Below are 22,054 nucleotides of genomic sequence, written 5' to 3' on the forward strand. Positions count from 1 at the left end.
CTCTTTTCTGTCTCCTCCAACACCACAACATGGACATAGATGATCAAAACCACCTTGTTTTCAGACGGTTCTGGTTGCTTATCAACCACAACATGTAAAGTCATATTAAGGAAGTTGTGATAAATGTTTTTTTCACAATTTTTGGGGAGTTTTATAGAAGACACACTGCAAAAAAACTAAATCTTACCAAGTATTATTGGTATAATTTCAAGTGCAAATATCTTAATACACTTGAAATAAGACAAAACTAACTTAAAGGTAACTTTCCTGCAAGATACTGGAGCTTTTGAAAGTCAATAATTCCCTGATGGTTTCACAGGAAGATTATTTCACAATATTCTTCCCAGGTTTTAAGTGAAATAATCTGACAGTGGAACTAGTACTTTAAAAAAAAAATCAATTTTAAGGAATTATTTGCTTAAACCAAACTCATATATCTTACTGAAAAGTAGCTTTTAAGTCAGTTTTGTCTTACTTAAACTATACAATATATTTGCAGTAGAAAGTAGGCAAAATACTTTGTAAGACTTTGTGATTTTGCAGTGCAGTGCATGCCAGTATTTCAATCAGAACAAATTGGATTACTGTTTTCATAATTAAGAATTTTATGGGATTTCTTTTTACTTTTCTAGATCAAATTTCCTCAAAAAGTGAAATCCGCCCAATTTGTTCAGATTTATTTGACTTTATTTCCACTCTCAGTGTCTGTCTGAGGCTCGTCTGCGCACCCACTCACAGAGGCGTCTTTTTGACACATTCCTCGACAGATTTATTAAAATCCTCCGCAGCCTCTAATAAATAACACCATTATGTTTGCGTTATTGTGGGAGACGCTTCAGAGTCAAAACCGGTGGCGGAGCTTAGCCCCCATGCTGTTTGTGTTTGCCGCTCAGCCTAATTTGTATTAGGAGGCAAATAATCGTATTAATGCCCATTAGAGGCATCACAAGTGGCGAGCATGAAGACATCACAGACACCTACGTGCTGCGAGCGGTGGCGGCGCGGGTTCATGTGACGCGCTAAATAAAGACGCTCTTCGACGCCGAGCCAACTGTGATGTGTTTTCTTAGTCATGTTCTCCCCCTTTGTGTGCTGATTGTTGGTGTCTTTAAAGAAACGGGCTTAATGAGACGTAAACGTGAGGCTTTTACCCAGCAGGCCAAATGTGATACACAGATAAGCGTTACCTTTGATAATGCACACTCTGCAGGTGGTGCAGATATTCTGTCATTTCTCATGACGTCTTTACAAATGTGGCCATCAGCCATGGAGAAAAGGAAAAAAAAAGATTCTGGCTGCGCAGTCCAGAGGCCTGCAGAAAGCCACCCTGAGCAGAGCTAAATCTGCATTCAGAACATGATGATGACAGCACAAGACTAGTATGTTTTAAAACCAGCTTTCTTTGCCTCAAAGCCCATTTTTTTTGTTCCTCTTTTCTGCGAGACACAAAAACCGCTATATGTTAATTGATAATCAGCAGTGTTGATTCAGTGGTGCATTCAGTGCAAATCTGTGCCCTTCTGGATGTCAGAGGGTTTCCGCGAGCCGCGCTCGGTGCCAAAGCCTCGCCTGGCAGTGGCGGCACCTGTTGGCTGGTGCCAAGGCCTGGCAGGGGTTATCGGCGCTCTCTCTCTGATGGCGCCCGACAATCGCTGTGGAAAATGACTGCGGCGGTTTGCGTCATGCCAGAGAGAAAAAGAGCATTTGTCGACAATGGCTCGCTTTTCACCGTCGCTCGGTTACCGAGAGAGGCCGGGAGGAGAGGGGGTGTGAGACGGGTGGGGGGAGAAAAACCTGCAGAAGACGTCAAACGTGGGAAAACATGTGAAGGTGCATGATGTTTTTTGCAGCAGTGCTGTGAAAGTCGAGGTGCCGCAAAGCAGGAGATGCAGAGAGCATGACGGCGCTGCATATGCAAAAAAAAAAAAGCTGCGTGAAAGCAAATTTATCGTATTGTTTGTCATTTATTGTGATAAATTTCTTATCATGATGAGGATTTTGAGCTATCAATGTTACAATACATTCCAGCTAATATTCAAGAACCCCCAAAAGTGTCTGTGGTGTTGGTTTTATTATTTTCTCCACTATTTATTTATTTGTTAAATATCAATAATTGTGAGAAGTTTAGGAACAAAGAAGTGCATTACAATTTTTCTCAAGAGCAGAATTTGTGTTTGTGGGGTTTTGAATGCTGAGACGCAGTCAGACTCAAAAAAGAAGTAATACATTTTTCTTAATGTCACCACAAAATATCATGATAAAACTTTTAAGTGCATACTGCCCACCACTTATTTCAGTCTAGTGTCTATTTGTCACAATCTGCAAAAAATGTCAATACTTTTTTGTGAAATTTGGAAGAATTGTTTTCTGTTTTTGTTACTTAAATGCCTAAAAATGCAACAATCAGAGAAACTAAACATTTGCGGTTGTTCTGTATGTTTTTTAGAGCTATATCTAGATGTTTTATCCTGAAAGAGCTTCAACCTTGTTTAGATTTTAGGTTTGAAATTGCTCATTTTTCTGATCGAAATGTCTCACCTGATGCTGAAAACGAGCTGATTCTGGTCTGCGACGGCACACAGCACAGCCGTGTAACCACACAGCACACCACAGCTGTGCTTAGCTTACAGTGTAGGCACTTTTCTGAAACCTTGAGCCTGGTTAAGATAAGAATTGATAGGTGAATCTGTGTGGCGGCCTCGGTTCGTCACTGTAGACATTTTGGTCGGGAGGGGGTCTAAAAAAAGTCTTCCTTCCATTTCCTTTCAAAGAAAGCCACAGTCATAGGTCTCCGTTTTAAATTCAGACGCCCCCTCAAAACTTCACACTGAACCAGGTGTCAACCACACCATTGTTCCATCGTGGGTCCGAAAGGTGAGTTTCACATTGTAGTTTTTCTGTTTAAAAGTGCCGGCTTCTTTCTGCCTTTTACGAACGTATTTGCAGATGAACAAACTTTTGACCTCACAGTAGAGGTGAGCGGAACAATGATTTGGTTTCACATGTGGCTGATGATATAGCTCAGTATTACTTTATCTGCATCTTGTTGCTGTACCTGTTCCTCTTCCAAATTAAGTTTAACTGCATCTCAACTCCAGAACTGACCGCCTTTCTTAAAAGTCAACATGTCGCGTTCCTTTCTTCGCTGACTCAAGCACTTCCTCGTCGTTCTGAGTTGATTTATACGCCCCCCCGCCCCCAGGTCTCGTTTTGTGCCCTGCAAAGATTTATTGACATGTGCGAAGCGGCTCGTACCCGCCTGACCTGCGAGGTCGCCTCAGAGCCTCTGGTTCTGACGCTGCGATAGGTGCGCAGGCTTCCTGTGTTGTGTTGGTTTCCTGTTTTTGTTCTTACGCGACCTGGACAGACGCAGCTTCTCACCTCTCATTTGTTGCAGCAATTAAGGGAGGAAAGCGCGCTCGTCTTACATAAGTTACAGATTTGAATGACATCATAAGAACAGATAAATAACATTTTAGATGCCTTTTCTCACCTGTGCATGCACTTCTTCAGCATTAATAATCCCGCAGTAAACCGTTATTATAAACGCACCTTTTAATTACATACAAACAGTATATCAGTGCTTCTGTTGTCTGTTTCAACAGATTAACTTTTTTGAGGCTTCTGAAATAATTGCACAAGTAACAACATCAACGTCCAGCTGCTCCCTGAACATTTTGTCCTGAATGTTTGACAGTTCAGACTTTTGTTGACGTCAACACAGATTATCCTGCCTTATATTTTGGGATAATCTACTTTGACATAATGGAGCGCAGGTTAAAGTTTATAAGGTGTTATGTTTGCATGAAAGGAAGTTTAACTTACTTACTTTTAATGCAATAACGCGTCAACATAAGGTTGGATATATGCAAAATATAAAATATGTATTGTAGCTTTAAGGTGGCCCATTTTCCTCGATGTTTGACTCGTATAAATCAGTTTTTTTTGCCACTTTTGCACAATAAATGCAGGTGAAATGAAAATAGAAAAATGTTTGAATGAAACATAAGCATGAAAATAACACACAGACTTAATAGATTGAGGTATTTGGAGTCTGTGTGTGTGTGAGAGCAGCTGTGTGCTGCTGCCCACTAATAAATGCAGGACCGCCTCACTCTAATCAAGCTGATTAAAAATTCCTGTGTGCACAGTCTGAAATCACACCGACGGTGTGTGCGCGTGTGTGTAGGGTTTTATAGTTGTTTATGTGTGTGTGAGTGAAATGTGCTTTCTTTCTAACTCTACTTTTTGAGAAATATGTCCAAACAAATGGAGGTTTGTTGGTCACATACACATTCACTCTCTTCCAGGGGCGGACAAAGTTTATATGGGGGGCGAGGGAACCATTGAATTGGCCACCACAGTGCCACCATGCTTAATTGGTTGTGTATTGTTCTTTTCGATCAAATCAATGAAATTTTATTTTTATAGCACATTTTAGCAACAAGGCATTTGAAAGTGCTTTATGTCATAAAAACACAAAAATACAAAGTCATGCGACTTATATGTCACGCATTCTTTTCATACTAATTGTTTTATAGTTAATTACTAAGCTAGCAGTGAAGTCCAGCTTTAACTTGCACTCTTAAGATACAAGTAACAAATACATTACTAATTAAATTTTTTTATAAACTATTAGATTAGTACCATTATGTAAACATAATTGCAAAACTATGGAGAGTGTTTATTGCATAATTTGTGTAAGAATCCACCTTGTGATGGCTGATTGCTAAGGCAGCTTAACGCAACTGAAATTTTACATAAACCAAAATAAGGAATTTAATAACATTGTATTTCTTCAGAAGTGAAGATCTTCATAAAATATTATTATGAGCTCTATTGTGAAAAGAGGGAACAAAATTAATGAGACTAAATTTGTCTGTCCATCTTATGTCCATTCAATACCATTAGCAATGGAGGCTAGCTAACCTTAGCAGAGCGGCATTTGAAAGAAGGCGCTCTATGTTTTCAGCGTTATTTTGATTTTTTTCCTCTGGCATTAACATCGTAGAAAAGTCAGATAATAATTGTGGAGAATGTGTGATGTAATTGTGATCAGGATGTTGTGTTATTGATAAGTAGCCGCCATAATTAAAATTCCTTCAGCGATGATTCACGTTGTGAAACGTCAGAGCACAGCGAGTCTATGCTCATATATTTATATTATTTATAGTCACGTGTGCAAAACTGGTTTAATCACAGCTAAACCTTATTGAAAAAACTGATTTTAACGTACCTATTTACAATTAAGACAATCTTTTATTTAATATTTACCACTGGGAGTCGATATCTGATTGCGTTGCTTTTGAAAGAGTTGTCAATCTTTCAAAGCAAAGAAGATTATTAATGTCGTCTATATATCACATTAAACTAAGTTAATACAGTTTTCTTTTCTTGATGAAAACTAGCCTTTTGGTGCAATGAAAATATATTTGCATTGAAGTTGTTCATACAATTATCACTGTCAAATTCCTTTTCTGGAAAAAAAGATACTTAGAAAGTCATAAATTATACTGTAAAAATGTTGCAATTTGTCATGTTGCCCGCCTCTACTAGCTAAACACTGCATGTCAGAAATTTAGAAAAAGAAAGTTTTTTTCCCCACGCTTACAGAAAAATTTAATTTGTGTGATTTTGTCCCGTCAGAAAATATAAACACACATTAGTAGCAACATGCTAGATAGGCACTGGCCTGGCTACCTCAGCAGAGAGCCTGACTAATTAAACAGAGAATACTAGCTTGTTAGAAACTTTAAGTTCCCACATTAAAAACTTAATTATCTACTAAATTTAGTGGGTGTTTGTTCTATATTTTTCCATAATACTGTGTAAAAATGTGAGTGATAACATTCTTAAAGATGCATTAATCAATGTTTTGTTATTTTAGCAGCAGTATGGATAAATATTGCTTGATTTCAGTCAAATCAATTAGATTATAGATTGCATTTCAGTTTCAATATGTGAGCAAATATAAAACCTTAGTAATTTTACGTCTTCATGCTATAAAAAAAATTTTACATTTAAAAACTGTTTAAAATATTAAATATATTTAACTCAAAATTATGAGCTAATTAAAAGTCAGGTTTATTCTTATTAAATTAGAAAATCCAGATATAGTTCAGTGGGGTTCTCATAAAAGCAGTAAATATGTTATCTGCAGTGTAGAGCTTCCCATGCCTAATTATTTAGATAAATAAAGAATAAAGTGCGAATCTGGAAAGTGGGTAAAACCAAAGGTTATGTTTACTGTGTGAAAAACAACTTTTAATCTCAATAAAGTGAGTAGTTTATTTGAAAACTATTTCAAGAACCATTAGACTGTGTCAAGTGAATGAAACCAGTAACTATGTAGACAGGAAGTGGAGGTTGGAGGTGGTGCGCCGCCAATATTCTTCTTGTGTGAAACATGAACTGAGAACGGAACAAATAATCACCAATCAGAAAAACATCCCTAAAGAAAAGTGAAACAGTTTTAAAAAATCATAAATTAGCTTTTAGTAAAAACATTTTCTCTGCTTTACTTTCATATCAGATTTTAACTGAAAGTCGGATACTCTTACATTCCGAGTATTTGTTTCAAGTAGGAAGATTATTCCAGTCACGCTGCCTCCAAACTCAAATTCATGTGTAAATTATCATCAGATACTTTGATGCCAATGTGACAACAGTTGAAAGATTAATAAAGACTGACATTTTTGTGATTTTAGTTGTTTCCAGATTGTAGAATGCACACTTTGTCTTTCGGTCAGGTAGATTAATCTGAATATAGACCAGATATATTCTCAAAAAAAAAGAAAAAAAAAAAAAGAATTATTTCCTGCAGGGAAGATAATAACAGCCCATAAACGTTTAACAGAAGAAAATTACTTTAAGACATAAAGGTGTGTAACTTAAAATATCAGGAAAAAACGTTAATTTATGTCAGCCTGAATTCATAAAGTACATTATGTAAACTCATCCAGTGTGATTTTAGGTGTTTATTTTAGTTAATTTTAAAGATTATAGCTTAGAGCTAATGGCAACCCTAAAATCAGAAATTAAATATCGCATAGTACCAATAAAAAACTGAACTCTGTTACATTGTGGCTTACAGAAAAACCATTATCTGGCAGAATGGTGTGCCACAAAAAGTCATTGAAGCATATTGGTGGAAAGTTTACTTGAAGGAAAAACTGTGGCAGAGGATTATGACGCACTGCCCATTAAAGAATTTGATTGAGATTCACAGATTGTGGACTGCAGCCTCAATGCGTCACGCGCCATACCACTCTGATGTATTTAGGAAAAAGGCCTGAACCGAACTGGAAGTAAAACTCTGCATTTCATTTTGAGTTCCCAGAGTTTGGAGAAAGAGTGGCGAGGCACCAGATCCAAGTTGCTTGAGGTCCAGTGTGAAATTTTCCAGTTTCGGTGGGGATTTGTGGCGCAGTGTAACCCACTAGTGTTGCTCCATTGTGTTTTCATTGTGTCCTCAGTTCAGAGGAGTCTCTGGAATCATTTTTGTGCACTTCATACTTTCCCTTCACTGACTTTATGGAGATGCTGATTTTATTTTCCAGCAGGACTGCCAAAAGTACCAGTAGCTGCTTTAATGACCGTCGCATTAACTGGCCAGCTCACTGACCTCTTAAACCTCACAGAGAAACTATGGAGTACCATAACGAGAAAAATGAGAGATTGCAGACCTAACAATGCAGAAGAGATGAAGGCCACCATTAATTCAACCTGGGCGAGATTCTTTAAGACCTTAGCATTGCTACGTGCTAATCGCTTCCACACCACGCTGCATGTATGAATTCATGCAAAAATGGCTCAAACAAATATTGAGTGTATAATCTGTCTAGAAAGTGCTAAAAGAAACATTTCTGGATCATTCTTAAAATTCACATCCACAAAGTGTACCGTATTTATCTATGTTATTTAAAACACTATAAGAGAAGACAATTAGAGAATGTTATGACTCTCTTACCGAATAATAGTTGTTGAATTTAGTTTGAAGATTATAATTTAGCAGAAAGGATTTATGGATTTGCGTCAATGCGCCCCCAGGTGGACTGATCATAAACAGAAAAAAGACGTTTATTTTTATAACAGTCACATCTTTTGTTAGATAAACTAAATGTTTTATTGTACAAGTCTATATCCCATGTTTTCATAATAAGCGCTAATTTATTACTCCATCTTTCTTAATGTTTCATTATTGTGCATGGGCAAATGTGTTTATTTGATTTATTTTTCGGAAAATAGTCTAAGTACTCTTTAAAAATGTGAGCTATTCCTTTAAAGCTTCAATATGTAACTTGTAGAAATATGTTTTTTCCATATTTGTTAAAACGGTCACTGTGTTTTGACAGCAAAATATGAGACAGATAATCTGTGAAGAGATCGATTTCGACCATCCTCTCCTTGAGCTACTATTGGTGAAGAAATGCTTCACTTCCGACCAAAAACGACCAATCAGAGCCAGGAGGAGGGTCTTAGCGCTGTCAATCAATTTCATGTACTCGCTGCTCAATGTGCTAATGGCGGAGAAACAACTTACAGTGACAAGCAAATCACCGTCATTGCTGGCCATGCTAACTAGCCTGAGGCTCTGCTAGCTGCAGCGCTACATGAAGAGTGATTGACAGCACTAAGACCCTCCTCATGACTCTGATTGGTTATTTATTGATAGCACTGACGGCAGAGGAGCAAAAATTTTTTCACAGTCTCATGCCATATGGTCACAACAGAGTGACAGTTTCAACAAATATGTAATAAAATATGTTTTTGGAAGAATTCAAGCGCGCTTGGGTGCCCCCCTCTGGCCTCCGAGGGTCACTAAGCAGTCGCGTAGTTCGCTAATACCTTACCCTGGCTCTAGTTCATGCTTTATAATGTTTCTCACCCCTCCAAATAACGATATAGAAATAAATTTACCCCTCCTCCGCCACGCTGATGGAAATGAGGAGGAGAAAAAGGGGGAAAGCGCAGGCAGCGGCAGCACCAGCAGCGAGGAGAGCAGAGCAGTGAGGGGGGGAGTGATGAGTCAATACAACTAATAATTTAATGGGGACAGAGAGGGAGAGACGGAGTGAGAGGGGCAGAGACAGAAAGAAAGAAAGAAAGAGAAACAGAAGAGGAGCTCCGTCCGGACGCCAATCCCCCATCCAACAGACAGGACGCCTCCTATTATCACTACCGCCGGGGCTGCTCTCGTATCCGTCCACATCGAGGGTTTATAATCGGCTGCTATCCGGACTGCTCGGCGGCGGTGTTGGATGTCGCGGAGCGGAACTAGAGCCGAAGTCGCCTCTTGACTTGTAACCGTTGCAGCGGCGGTTGGAGGCGGCTGAACCCGCTCCACTTTATGAAGCTAAATGTCGCCGGTTTTACCGCTTTCCGTTTTTTCTGCCGTTTGTTTCCTCCAGCTGGACGGAATTAGCTAACGTTCAGGGGCTCCGGCACTCACACAGAGAGACATAACCGCTCACCAATGTTCGCCTATCGCGGTCCATCTCGACCTTGTCGTCCCTCGCAGTGGCACACAGACGCCGGGTTGTTGTTGTTGTTTGTCCGCTGCGCTGCCAAGAAGAGCCGGAGAAAGCGTCTGGTTCAACACTGATTCTTTTTTAGCACAACCTCCCCGCTGTCATGCACACGGAGAGCGAGTCCAACTGAGGAGAGGACTCGGGAGTTGTTGTGTTTTTTTTTGTTTGTAATTTTTGTTTTTGGTTTAAAAAAGAAATATTTTTCTACCCTGGCTAAACTTGAAGGAGACGCGTTTTCCAGGCGGTTTTTTATGCTCTCCAGTGCTGAAGTTCTCAGATTCAGGTTGGTGTGTTATCTCAATATGATCGAGCATAGGGCAAGGCACTGATAGACTCAGACTAATAGAGGTGAATTATCTCTTTATTTATGTTTTAAAAAACCCCAACAAAATAAAACAGATTTCTGTCCAAACATTGCCAAAAAAGAGAGAGAAAAATCGGCTGTTGTATGCCTTTTATTTTCCTGTCTTTACAGGTGTCAATAAAAGTCAACGAGGCAATCACAGCTTCTCAAAAAATGCTGCTGGTTGTAGACCAGAAAAGTGAATCACATGGTGGAAAATGTTTTAGTGTTTTAACCTGGTGTAAAGCTTATTAGTCACTAGTCAGGTGAAAAAAGGCAGCCTGTAGTTTCAACCAACTCCCTGAAAACCTGAGATGCATAAGTCAGGGTTGAATTATTGCTCTATTTTATATATATTTTTTTTCTTTTTCACTCTACATGCAGTTTTCAATGCACTCCCCTCCATTTCTGCATAAATCCACTTTCTTAGAATGTGATTTGAACTTTTGCTCCTGTTTTGTGTTTTAAGGTCATTTAAAACTCCTGACCTGGATCTGGACGGTATCCGGGTTTGGATTCCTCTCTGTCCTCCTCCCCTTCCTCCTCAAATTAGTTTGCCTCATTGCATGCTATGAATGGGGGAGTTCATGATCTTTTTTGCATGGGGGTGGATGATTTTGCCCTTTTCACTCTTTGAGGATTCCAGCTCACGTCCATCAGCTCCCGTTAACCTGAACGCACCACTACGTTTCCACCTCAACAAACGGCAGGTTGAATTTTCACCATGATTCTGCTGAGTTGTATTCGAGCTCTTGAAGCACCTGTGGGTGATGCAGCGTCCCCATGTTCAAAATTTTGATGACTGATTATGAGTCAGCAGTCGCTTGTTGCGAACTTTCCTCAAGCCATGTTTTTTTGTTTTGTTTTGTTTTGTTTTCTCCCGCCGGCCCGGGCTCGTAAACGTTACTGTTGTGTTTTTAAAATTATCGCTTTCATTGCAAAACCTATAAATAAAGTTCACACCTGTTGAGCAGCCGACATCTCTGTCGCACCAGAGCGACGCCGCGGCCTCTCGCCTCCTTTTGCCCTCCGAGCTGCTGCATGAAGCCACACGAAGCAGTGACTCACACATCGAATTGAGTTAGCTTCCTGCAACGCTCTGCAGAACCTTGTGTGTTTTCACTGCATGCAACCAAGAACAATGTCAGATGTTTGCACAACAAATTCTGCCTTCGTTACTCCTTTTTTTTCCTCAAGAGTATCTGGCGGGACAGCCATAAATGTTACATCATTAAAATATATGACCATTCCAGCAACTTTATTAGATTATCTTCATATATGATCCAAAGAATTAGCCGCTGATGTCTTTTCTTTCTTTTCTGTTTATCCCTCTCCAGGTGATAGTGAGCTGAGGTGCTGAGGATGATGGACCATCTCAGCGAGTCGTGTCTGGGCAAGGAGAACTCGGAGCTATTGGTAGGCGGCCTGGCCGAAGCCAAGGCCCCGCCGGCCAAGCTGCCCCGGCTGGAGCAGAACGGGAGCCCCCTGGGCCGGGCCAGGCTGGGCAGCGCCGGGGCCAAGCTCGCCGGGATCCCGTACAAACCTGCTGGCCACCTGCTGAAAGCCTGCCACAAGAGAGGTAGGAGAGCATGCAGCTGCAGCCAAATGGTCAACTTTTTATTCAACTTTTCCTCAGTCATTTTTTAACATCAGTCAACAAATCATTGTGACTAAGCCTGTCGCAATAAGCAATGCAGCAATCAGTCCCATGATAAAGTGAAATGAGATGAATAAAAATCGTTAATATTGTGCAAAGGTTGACATTTTGAAAAATAATGCAAACATTTGACACCCAATACAAAGTAGTTTTTTTGCACTACCTGCCACTTTTGCCTGTTTTCCCTGTCAAAGCTGAATGATTGATATTTTTTTAAACGTAATCTTGGTTGCAGAGACGTCATAATTTATTTTAATCATTGTTGTTTTGTTTATTTTTGTTTAGAAATGAAAGGTTTTTTTAATATTTAAGATGATCTGCTTGCATTATAATGTCATTATTATTATTATATTAGTTGAAAATGGTCTCAAAATGACAATAATAATAATAATTTCTGGGACAATTTATTTGTTGTCGAGACTGTCCTTCCCGGGAAAATAGTTAAATATTCCTTTAGAAGAACTAAATTATAAAAAAATATGTGAATGAGAGAAACAGGGCTGATATGAATGTAAAGTTTTATCACATTAGTTTGTGGTATTATTTTGATAGCGATAAAAGATACAATAAGAACAATTTATTAAGTTTTTTTGTAAATATGCACCAAGCACAGATATTTCTCTTGGAAAAACAATTTGTAACATGCTTCTTTTGGACAACAATCACATAAAGACGTGTGATTTGTAGCACTAAAACACAAACACTAACTGCATTTACTCCTATTTTCACATTTGTTGATATTTATTGACACACCTTTATTGAACAAACAGTGGCTACAAATAGTAAAAACTACAATCCTGACAATAGGGACTGTTTTTTTTAAACATCATTAATTGGAATTTATCATTACAACAATAAGAAAAATCTTATCGGGATAAGAAATTTATTATGATAAACGATACGATAAATGCCCACCGCTGGAAAGCAATGCAATCAAAATGAAACAGTATTTAAAAATAGTAAAAATAAAAGTTTTGGGGCTTTTTAAACAATGTTCATTGAAATTTATTGTGACAACAATAAATCGAAGTCTTACCTTGATAAGAGATTTATCACGATAAATGATACAATAAATGTCTGGACTTAGAGATGCAGTCAAAATTAGATTTTTTTTTTAGAAATTATTCAAATAAAACTTCATATTAATGAAGGAAAGCAAATTAAACACTGATTAACTCAACCTTAGTACTCACTTGAGTGGACAAGCTCTTCCACTCATTTGTCCTAAACTTTATTTTAGAAAAAAGAAAACAAAACACTCTTCTGTTTAGACTCCACACTCACTCATTCATATATCACACAGCAACTATTTGCTCAAACAAAAGCTAATAGAGGACCAGTGTGAGAAATATTTCTGCACAGCACTGCAACTGTGACTCTTATATTTATGTACTGAGTAGTTTCAGTTTGAAAATTGAGATTCTTAAATATAGTTTTTAATATTTTAACGTGTATTTTTAAAATAACTGGTGTCATTTTTTAAGAAGAAAATAATTGAAAAAGCTATCCGACTTTGAAAAGTAGTGAAAACTTTTTTTTACATTTTGTCAAATTTTGTTGGTACTTCTTATGCGATACACCAACACAAAGTAGCAAGGAGGTGAAATAATTAATGGCTTTTAAAAGTTTGTGAAATAATAATGATAATGTGAAACAGTGGGATGGATTTTAAGACTGTAAACCTTGTGGGGCATCTCTGCCAGCTTTGCAGCTCTGCAGACTGAAATTTTGGCTCAATCTTTTTAGAACAGCTCAAGGACGGCCTGGAGCGTCATATTTCAAATCTTCAGATTTAGGTCTGGATTTTATTGGAATATTCTGATAGATTAATTTAATCCAAGTCATTCTGTTGGTATGTTTAGGGTAAGTCTCCTGTGTTTTGGTTGCTATGTTTTTAGAGCCATCCATCTTTCCATCATCTCTTACCATCTTGAAGAAAAGCCTCTCCACAGCATGATGGTGCCTCTACTATGTTTCTTAGGGGGGTGATGTGTTTTATTGTGTTTCCTGACAGATTTATACTGAGGTTAAATGACTCTATCTGCTATTTTCAATTGGTTATTGCACTTTATTTTGAGGGTAAAAGAGTTAAGGAGGACTTTTCACATTTTTATTTGTGAAACAAAAAGATAAAACATGCATAACCATCTGCCTCTTTCGTTATTATTCATTGGTATTTCTTCACTTATTGCAAAACCTTCACTACAATGTTTATGGCAGAATTTTAGGTATACTTTTGCAAAGCAGTGTCGTAACTTACATCGTTTTTTTTATTTTTTTAAATTTCTTTACTTAAAAAACTTGCAGTGTCTCGGCCGTGATTGCTCTTGGCTCCCAAACTGTTTGTTTGTTTGGCTGCTTTAGTTTTTCCCTGGCCAACGGGGATGCAGGAAGTCTTGGAAAGCGGCCGTGCGAGCGTCCTCGTATGGGCCGTTTGCTCTCATTCGCTGCTTTTTATGTACGTGTTTGCGCTCCGGCTGAGAGAGAGTTTAATTTGTCACCTTCATCATCGCCGCTCCTTGTGGCCTCCCACCGCGTTTTTCTCCTCCGAGCCTCCTCTCCTCTCCGCTCCTCCACCTCTTCCCACTCATCAGTTCTTCCTCTTTTTCTTTTTGGTTGGGTGAAGCGGCCAGTGGAGGCGGATGATTCTCCGAGGCTTCGCAGAGAGCCCACAGTGGGCATTGTGTCCGAGTCCGAAACAATATTTACCGCAGCCCTCTCTGGGCTCCCTGGAAACAAAGCCAGTATTGATCCCCCAAATGAACCTACACAGCAGTCTTTATTGTTAGATCTTTATCTATTAAAATCAGGGGAGGAGAAAAGCAGCTCTTTCAGCACATTCCGTTGCATTTTGTCGGCTTATTGATTGTTTTGCCAGAGCTGTGCACATCTTCTGGAATGCCTGGGATTGGAAAATATTAGAAAGTGAATCATTTTTGTCTGCAGTGACAATAAACATACAGAAATGTTTCCGCACGACAGCCAAGTGGAGCAACGGAGCGGCTCGTAAACACGCTCTGCTTCAAGAATGCTTCGACATGTTCTGTTTTTCCTCCTCTTCTTCAATTTTAAAAGGCCAAATTTACCCTTTTCTAACTCTTCAATTTACAGGGATGTTATTTTAACAGAAACTGGTGATATTTGCACATTTGAAAATTCAGGCTTTGGACAGGAATTGCTCATTGCTCAAAGCAGCAGAGCCACTGTTGACACAGAGGAGTGAACCTGGGGGCACGGAGGTGGCTCGGGATTTGAAGCGCTGCATCATGGGAAGATGATTTTGGGTTGGCAAGCAAAAGAGTAGAAAGGCAAATGTAATCACAGTACCTTGACAGTGAATAAGGAGGATATTGTGCCCAAAAGGAGAGAGAGGAAAGGACGATTTTTAACGGATGTTTTATGTAGCGATGCACCGTTTGGGCTTTAATGGCCAATTCAGGTTTACTGTGGGGTCCAGTCTGCTGGTTCTGATTTCATTTTTACAGACAGTAATGTATATAGATTTATCTGTTTAAAATTTGCTGTAGTTCATTGGGGAAATATATAAACCTTGGCCATTAATAAACAAAAAAGAGAGGCACTGATCTTAGAGTTTGTGCCAATTTTAAGAGCAGAAGTTGCTGGCATTCAAGATACTTTTTGGATACCAACATGTCTTCCAAATTTACACATTTTGTGGTCCCTACCACTTATTTTTCAAATATCTGAATGTTACTGAAAATAGCTAACTTTTGAGTTGCGTTCCCGCAGAAACAGCTCTGAATTTTTTAGGGAGCGAAACTGTAAATCAGCTAATTCTGTTTAAAAGATTATTTCTGTTGTGCCTCTCTTAAAAAGAATGTCATTTCATAGATTTAATCCAGAAGAAAATAAAATACGCCAAGTGATCAACTTGACAATACTCAAAAGATCCAACTGTCTTTTGTTTCTAAATGCATCAACAAATAAAGTGCCTTTTTCTGTTCAGTTTCATCCATTTCTAAACTCTCTGTGGATGAATTCATGCTCATTTTGTGCTCTCTTTGACAACCAGTATGATTTCTCTAAATAACATGTACCGTCAGAAAGTTATTTTCGAGTTATTTTGGTTTGGAATATAAGAAGAAAGCAATTAAATAGCATGGATCCTTTTTATAAAATTTTAAATGTTTCTGAGAAATTGAAAAACAAACTAATCTTAAATTTTCTTAAGGTGAAGTCATTGTTGCCTTCAACAAAAATATTTGGCGTTTTTGGCATCTTTTATTTTGAAGAAACATTTCCCTTTTGTGACTTCTGTCTTGTTCCATCATTGTTGATAACAGCCTTCACTCCACCATAGTGTCCTTATAACGCTGTGAAATTTCTCTGTAACCTTCTCCTGATTGATACCTTTGCGACATATGAGTAATAACTAAATGCTTTAACTAAAGCATAATCAGATCCACTATAAGTGATGCTAATTGTGCACCAATTAAATCTAAACTATTAGTTTAAGGATGTCTTTTTTTCATTCATTCTAACTAATATAAGTATTTTTTGGTTGAATTATGTAGCATACACCTTAATGTGTGGAAAAACTAAGAGATTTCTCTTGGTCAGACCTTTTCAAAACACAATCCCTGGTATTTTATAGGGGTGTGTACACAACTGTTTGTGAAAACCACAAAAACGCAGAAAAACAACACCCCACCCTACAGGGGAGATCTTAAAAATAACAGGAGAGGCTGCAGATGTACAGATGATGACTTCTCAACACAGTTATGAGCAGCTGCTTGATACGGTTTCAGATTTACATTTACATCTGATGTACTTGTAAAGGTTAACAATATCTATGTCACCAGAAGGAAATAAAGGGTAAAAGTGTGTGCCTCTGATTAGAAGCTGTTCCCTCAAACATGAGCGATGTCTTCATCTTTATGTTCATTTCTCTTCCGCGGCAGCCGAGTCATTCCCGCCGAGTCCCTCGACACTTACTGTAACTTAATCATCGGCACTGAATTTCAGCCTGCCGACGGAACGCTGAAGGTCAGCGTTTGCATGTGGATAAACGTGGAACCCACTCAGTTTCTCGCCTGTGCCTGTGTGTCGTCAGGCAACATGCTGCCCGTGTTCTGCGTGGTCGAGCACTACGAGAACCCCATGGACTTCGACAGCAAGGAGGAACATGCCGAGTTCGTCCTGGTGCGCAAGGACATGCTCTTCAACCAGCTCATCGAGATGGCCCTGCTGTCGCTGGGCTACTCCCACAGCTCCGCAGCTCAGGCCAAAGGTAACCGCCGAGGTCGCTCCGTCACCCTGGCATGCTCTTACTGTATGCTCACACACACTGTGTGACCATTGTAACCTACCTAATGCAAATGTGAAGAAAATGTGCAAAATCTCACAAAATCTGGTTTCTAGTGCAAACAATTAATTGTGATTAATCGATTAATGAAATAATCGTCAACTAATTTAGTAATTTATTAATCTTTAAAAATGGCCATTTGCTGAAAGAACAACCTGTTGAGGGCAGTAATTAAAACAATACACATATTTTTTTTATTTAAGATTAAAAATTGTTTTTATCTGTAAATATGTTTGACCCAGAAGTCAAGTGACAGTTTTAGCTTCACCTGCTTCAAATTCTGTAATAAATCTATTAAGCACCTTTTGCTGTCCATTTATTAATCTGAAAATTAAACAGATTATCTGTATTGATGTAAAGTAAAGCAGAAGGGCTGAGCCGTTCACATGCTGATATTAGAAATATTTTTTTTTGCTGTTGGCTACAAATAATCAATTCCTTAATTTAATACTATTTTACTGCATTTTAGATAATAAAATGTTCGTTCTCTTATTGAACAAACATTTTTTTTCAAATATCCTGGAAAAAAAGGCTTAAGTGGTTAAATAAAAAATTTGCAAAATCAGCCATTTTTATCTGATTAATCTATTAATCGTCACATAATCAATAGAACAATCAATCACTAATGTAACTGTTAGTAGCAGCCCTACTTGTAATAAGACAAAACTAACTTACAAGTGACTTTTAAACAAGATATAGGAGTTTCTTTTAATATTGATGAAAATATTAGTTATAAGTAAAACAATCCACCAGTGGAATTAATACTTTTTCATCAATATTTAGGAATTAATGACATAAAACAAGCTCCTAAGTTACTTGTAAGTTAATTTTGTCCTGTTTCAAGTGTATTAATATATTTGCACTAGAAACAAGACAAAAGTACTTGGGAAGGTTTTGTGTTTTTGCAGTGTAGCTCATCTCGATCCCAGACAGGAGATGCTAAAGTCTCCAATGGGTCAGGTGCACTACCTGTTTTTACATACATGCATGCTCTACACACACTTCCAGAGCCTATATTTATACACATACACAGCGAGTGTAGGCAGGTGGAGGAAAGGGTCCACTAATTGCACTGGAGCACATGCAGGCCGAGGCTGGCTGTTTCAAGGTGCCTCTTTGCATGCTCTTTTATTGTAACCTGTCCATCTCACACACACACACACACACACACACGCACACACACATCCTTATCCAGGTCTCCCGCGAGCCTTCCTCCTCTTCGCGTCCTGCTGTGTGGGCCGCTGCAGGTTTGAAGACGGCGTCAAGAGAAATTTGCACATGCTTGTTGTGATTTCACTAATAAATAAAGAGGAGCGGAGAGTGATTATGGCACCAAGATGCTTCTTGGGTGCCTACACATGGTGCTATTCACACTTTTCACACGTGTTACTGTTTTTTAAATTAGCTCAGATGCTTAGATGCACTCGCTGTCTTGTCCACATCTGTTGTTCACCCACGTCGGTGTGTCTGATCCACTCAGGTATGATTCAGGTGGGGAAGTGGAACCCCGTCCCGCTGTCGTACGTGACAGACGCGCCGGACGCCACAGTGGCCGACATGCTTCAGGACGTCTACCACGTGGTCACGCTTAAGATCCAGCTGCACAGGTAAGAACCTGGCACCGCTTATTATTCACACATCCTCGCCGACACATGCGGAATACATCAATCTCATGTGAGGGTTTACCGTAGAGTCGCATTAATCCCTGATTGCAGCATTAACACAATGAGCACGTAGCATTTTCTCCTTGGCAGTTGCCAATCTGCTGGTTTCATACCCAGAATAGCATTATTAGTCACAGGAACTGCCGCCTGACCTCTCCCAGGAAACAGGAACAGATATCAGAGGAAAACCTCTACACCTACTGGGTGCCAAAAACACACACTTGTTTTATAGTTAGTCACTTTATCTGTTAAGAGACAGAAACACAGAGAGCGAATGCGTCATCCAAGACTCTGTTCACAGTTTAGTCTAAAGCGATTGAGTGGATTTAGCGCCACTGGCTGATCTAAATTTAACTGGTAAGAGCTGTTAACTGATTAGCGTTTTATTTTGTAGATGGGTGAAGGAAGATAAAATATAATATAATGATAAAGCTGCAAGTATTGAATCAGGCAAATAAAAGGAAATTCCAGCAGATTAATCCAAACGTTTTTATGTTTTTTGTTTCTTTTTTGAACCAGAATTAGCTACAAAAATCCCCAGATGTTAAATTTTTCTTTTGAATCCAGACCACAAACATTTATTTGATTTTAAGATTTTATGCATAAAATCATCTGTTCTGTACTTTTAAGATTTAAATTCCAACCCCAGATGGGCAATAAAACACTTTTAACTCCCCTTTGTTGCTTTTGGTTACAATCATCCATTCACACTCACAAATGCTCACCCATTCACACAGCTGTAAAAGTATGAAAAAGTATGCATCCAAAAACATACTTAAGATAAGGAAGTATTTATAAAAAAATAAGAAAATATTTATAGAATATGTTAATTCATGCTGCTTCCATAATAGTGACGTCCAGATTCTGCTAATCAAATGCATTGTTTATCAGTAATCAGGAGTTTTGGCAGTTTACATACAGCGTGTGTTAAACGGTGCCAAGAAAGAAAATCAACAGTAACAACCTCACAGAACCAATTCCTGTTCTGTCAATTGGTTCTCAATCTGAGAAATTTTACTGGGTCCTTTTATAGAAATAAAAAAAGGAAAACGTTGGGGAGAGCGGAAAATTTTCCTGGAAAGAAAAGCATCCCAAGGTCAGATCCTGAAATCCTTAAAAAAATGTAGAGACGTTTCCTCTTAATGCACAGCGCAATTTCTGGAGGAAACTAAACAAAACTCATCTGGAAAACTGTAAAGCCTAAAAATTGATTTCTGGTCTCTTTGCACTCTTTAAGTTGAGCATGAACTCCTTGGTGAACCAAATTATTCTGGCGTCAAATGTGAAGCCATCTGTCTGTCAGACGGTCCAAACTGGGACATTAACAGGATATTAACCCAGTTGTTTTGGCCCAGTCAAAGTTTAGACATCATGACTGAAATTCTGTGGTTTGCAAGAACCAATTAAATGAATAAATTGAGAGTGTTTTCACACCAGATAGTCCAGTAGACTTGGTTCAATTAGGGACCAAAATTACAGCATTTTTTGCATTTTCGGTTGGTATGGTTTTCTTTCACGGTGCACTGTGAACGGTCCAAAACCTGTTCCCCTCCTCGCCCGTGGTGGCGCTGCCCCAAGAACTACTGAAGGTAACAATACAAAAAACTCAGAAAAAGAATCTGAGAGCAACTTCTTTCTCAAAATATAAACAAAATTGGATTGGCGTCAGATTTTAGTAGTTGTAGGATTTATGTTTTGTCTTTGGCAAAAGATTATGAGCCATTTCCTCCACTAGTATTAGGCTCTCGAATTTGTTTAGATTGTATTTACCCAGAATTCTGCATTATAGTTCACTTCCTGCTTTTGGAGTCAGTCCTGATCCATTTGCATTCATATTGTGCATTCTAATGACGCCAGAATTCACTTCAATCGAAACTAGACTTAGGTTATCAGGGGGATTATAATTCACCTTTTTGGTCCGCATCAGAGTTTGATTGCGCGTTCACACTTCCGCAAACAATCTGGGCTTTCTGGGCAAATGAACTAAAGTTTGATTAAAGTGGATTAACAGAGCTGGTGTGAATATAAAATAAAATAAAGTCATAGGAAGATGTTGCAAATTTCATAAACAGTAATGTAAAGCACAGATAGAAACATCCAGAGGACAATTACTGAACATTTTTGCACCGTTTGTTTATTCTACAAACTTTTTGAAATTTTGGTTGAACAAAATTAAGTTTTACATATCTAAGGTTGTATTCCAGCTAACCTGAGTGACCTGTTAGAACCAGAACATAAAACCTGAAACCCAAACGATGCTGCAGGGAAGAAAAACCAACCAGCTCAAGCCTTAGCTTGAACGCTGTTAACTGTCTTCTCATCACATTGGATGCTAAATTCTCTTCTGTAGGTGTGAGAGCCTTTGTTGTGTTAGTACACAGCAAGCACACACACGTTTATATTTTTGGACCTAAACAGGCTCGCATGTGCTCGTGGACACAAAGGCGTGCACGCGCAGTCAGCTGGCGCTGATGTGGAGGCTCGTGCCAGCTGCACGCTAACCCAGTGTTCTGCAACTCTCTGGAGAGCTGTTCCTGCTCTGCCTCTTCCCCTTCTGTCTCACCCACCTCCCCCGCCCTCCGCCGCCTCCCACCTTCTCCAGCCGAGCACTCACACATGCACTGACTGATGCGAGCACGTCCACCAGCCAGAATACAGAAGGTTGTGTTTATTTCCGGCCTGCCAGTCTCTGAATGCGCGGATAGCTGTCGTTCCCTGCTCCCTCCTCCCGCTTTGCTCGCTCTTTCCCTCCTCTTGTTCACTTCCATCTCCCTAGAGGCTCTCTAGCTGCTGGAGCAGTTTAAGGTGTTCTGGAAAATCCATTGTCGGCTTGATGGAGTGTATGCACGTGCAAGGCTGTGTGTTTTCTCGCTAGCAGATGTTGGCCTCGACCGCTGCACGCATCCTTGTCTTCTCCATTCTCCAGAACATTTCCAACAAGCCAAATGACTGAGTTTTCTCCAAATATTCTCTCCTATTTTTGTGGATTTATTGCATCTTTTTTGCTAATTTTAGTGTACAGCTAAGCATCAAACATACGTCTTGCACATCCAGACTTGGTGAAACCACTGGAGCCCAGTTCAGCTGCCCACACCCTCCATCTAAATATGTTTCCCATTTTCAAAACCCAGGAGTGTTTTTCCAGGTAGAGATGAATGTCTGCAGCTGATGACTCTCCCAACTAAATTCAACGTCAGTCTGTTACTCCAATAACCGTATTGTTGTGCTGAATATTTTCAGAAATATTGCGTTCTGACTGCAGAAATCTGCCCAGTTAGACCTTAAATTGTCTCTGCGAATACAACAAGCCAGGAAGGTACGAGTAACACAGAATAATAGTCGCCACATGCAGCTGATGTATAATTCATGCATCAATCCAGCAGATGTGTTGTATAAAGTAATTAACTAATCAGAACAATCAGGAGAGAGAGAAAGAGGGAGAGAGGGAGAACCTGAAAGAGAGAGGAGGAAGGCAGAGAGAAAGAGAGAAAAAGACAGAGCAATCTCCAGATGCATCTGCTTGATGCGCCAAAT

The 22,054-nt window shown here is 39.1% G+C and overlaps 1 protein-coding gene across 10 annotated transcripts in view; it reads left to right on the top strand.

Moving 5' to 3' along the window:
* Positions 1–22,054, top strand: part of LOC122830651 (DNA-binding protein SATB1) — a 117,879-nt gene that overhangs the window by 42,393 nt on the left and 53,432 nt on the right. For 5 of the 10 annotated variants that reach the window (XM_044116172.1, XM_044116177.1, XM_044116179.1 and 2 more), the window contains exons 1-4: positions 9,680–9,813; positions 11,211–11,452; positions 16,605–16,781; positions 18,337–18,463. In XM_044116172.1, the coding sequence (XP_043972107.1) occupies positions 11,236–11,452; positions 16,605–16,781; positions 18,337–18,463 (521 nt within the window). In that variant the 5' untranslated portion in view covers positions 9,680–9,813; positions 11,211–11,235. Of the gene's footprint in view, positions 1–9,449; positions 9,814–11,210; positions 11,453–16,604; positions 16,782–18,336; positions 18,464–22,054 lie in introns of those variants that run through there. The other 5 variants (XM_044116176.1, XM_044116175.1, XM_044116174.1 and 2 more) reach the window with 2 other exon arrangements.

Source organism: Gambusia affinis, linkage group LG05 (assembly GCF_019740435.1).
Source record: "Gambusia affinis linkage group LG05, SWU_Gaff_1.0, whole genome shotgun sequence".
In the NCBI taxonomy this organism is placed as follows: Eukaryota; Metazoa; Chordata; class Actinopteri; order Cyprinodontiformes; family Poeciliidae; genus Gambusia; species Gambusia affinis.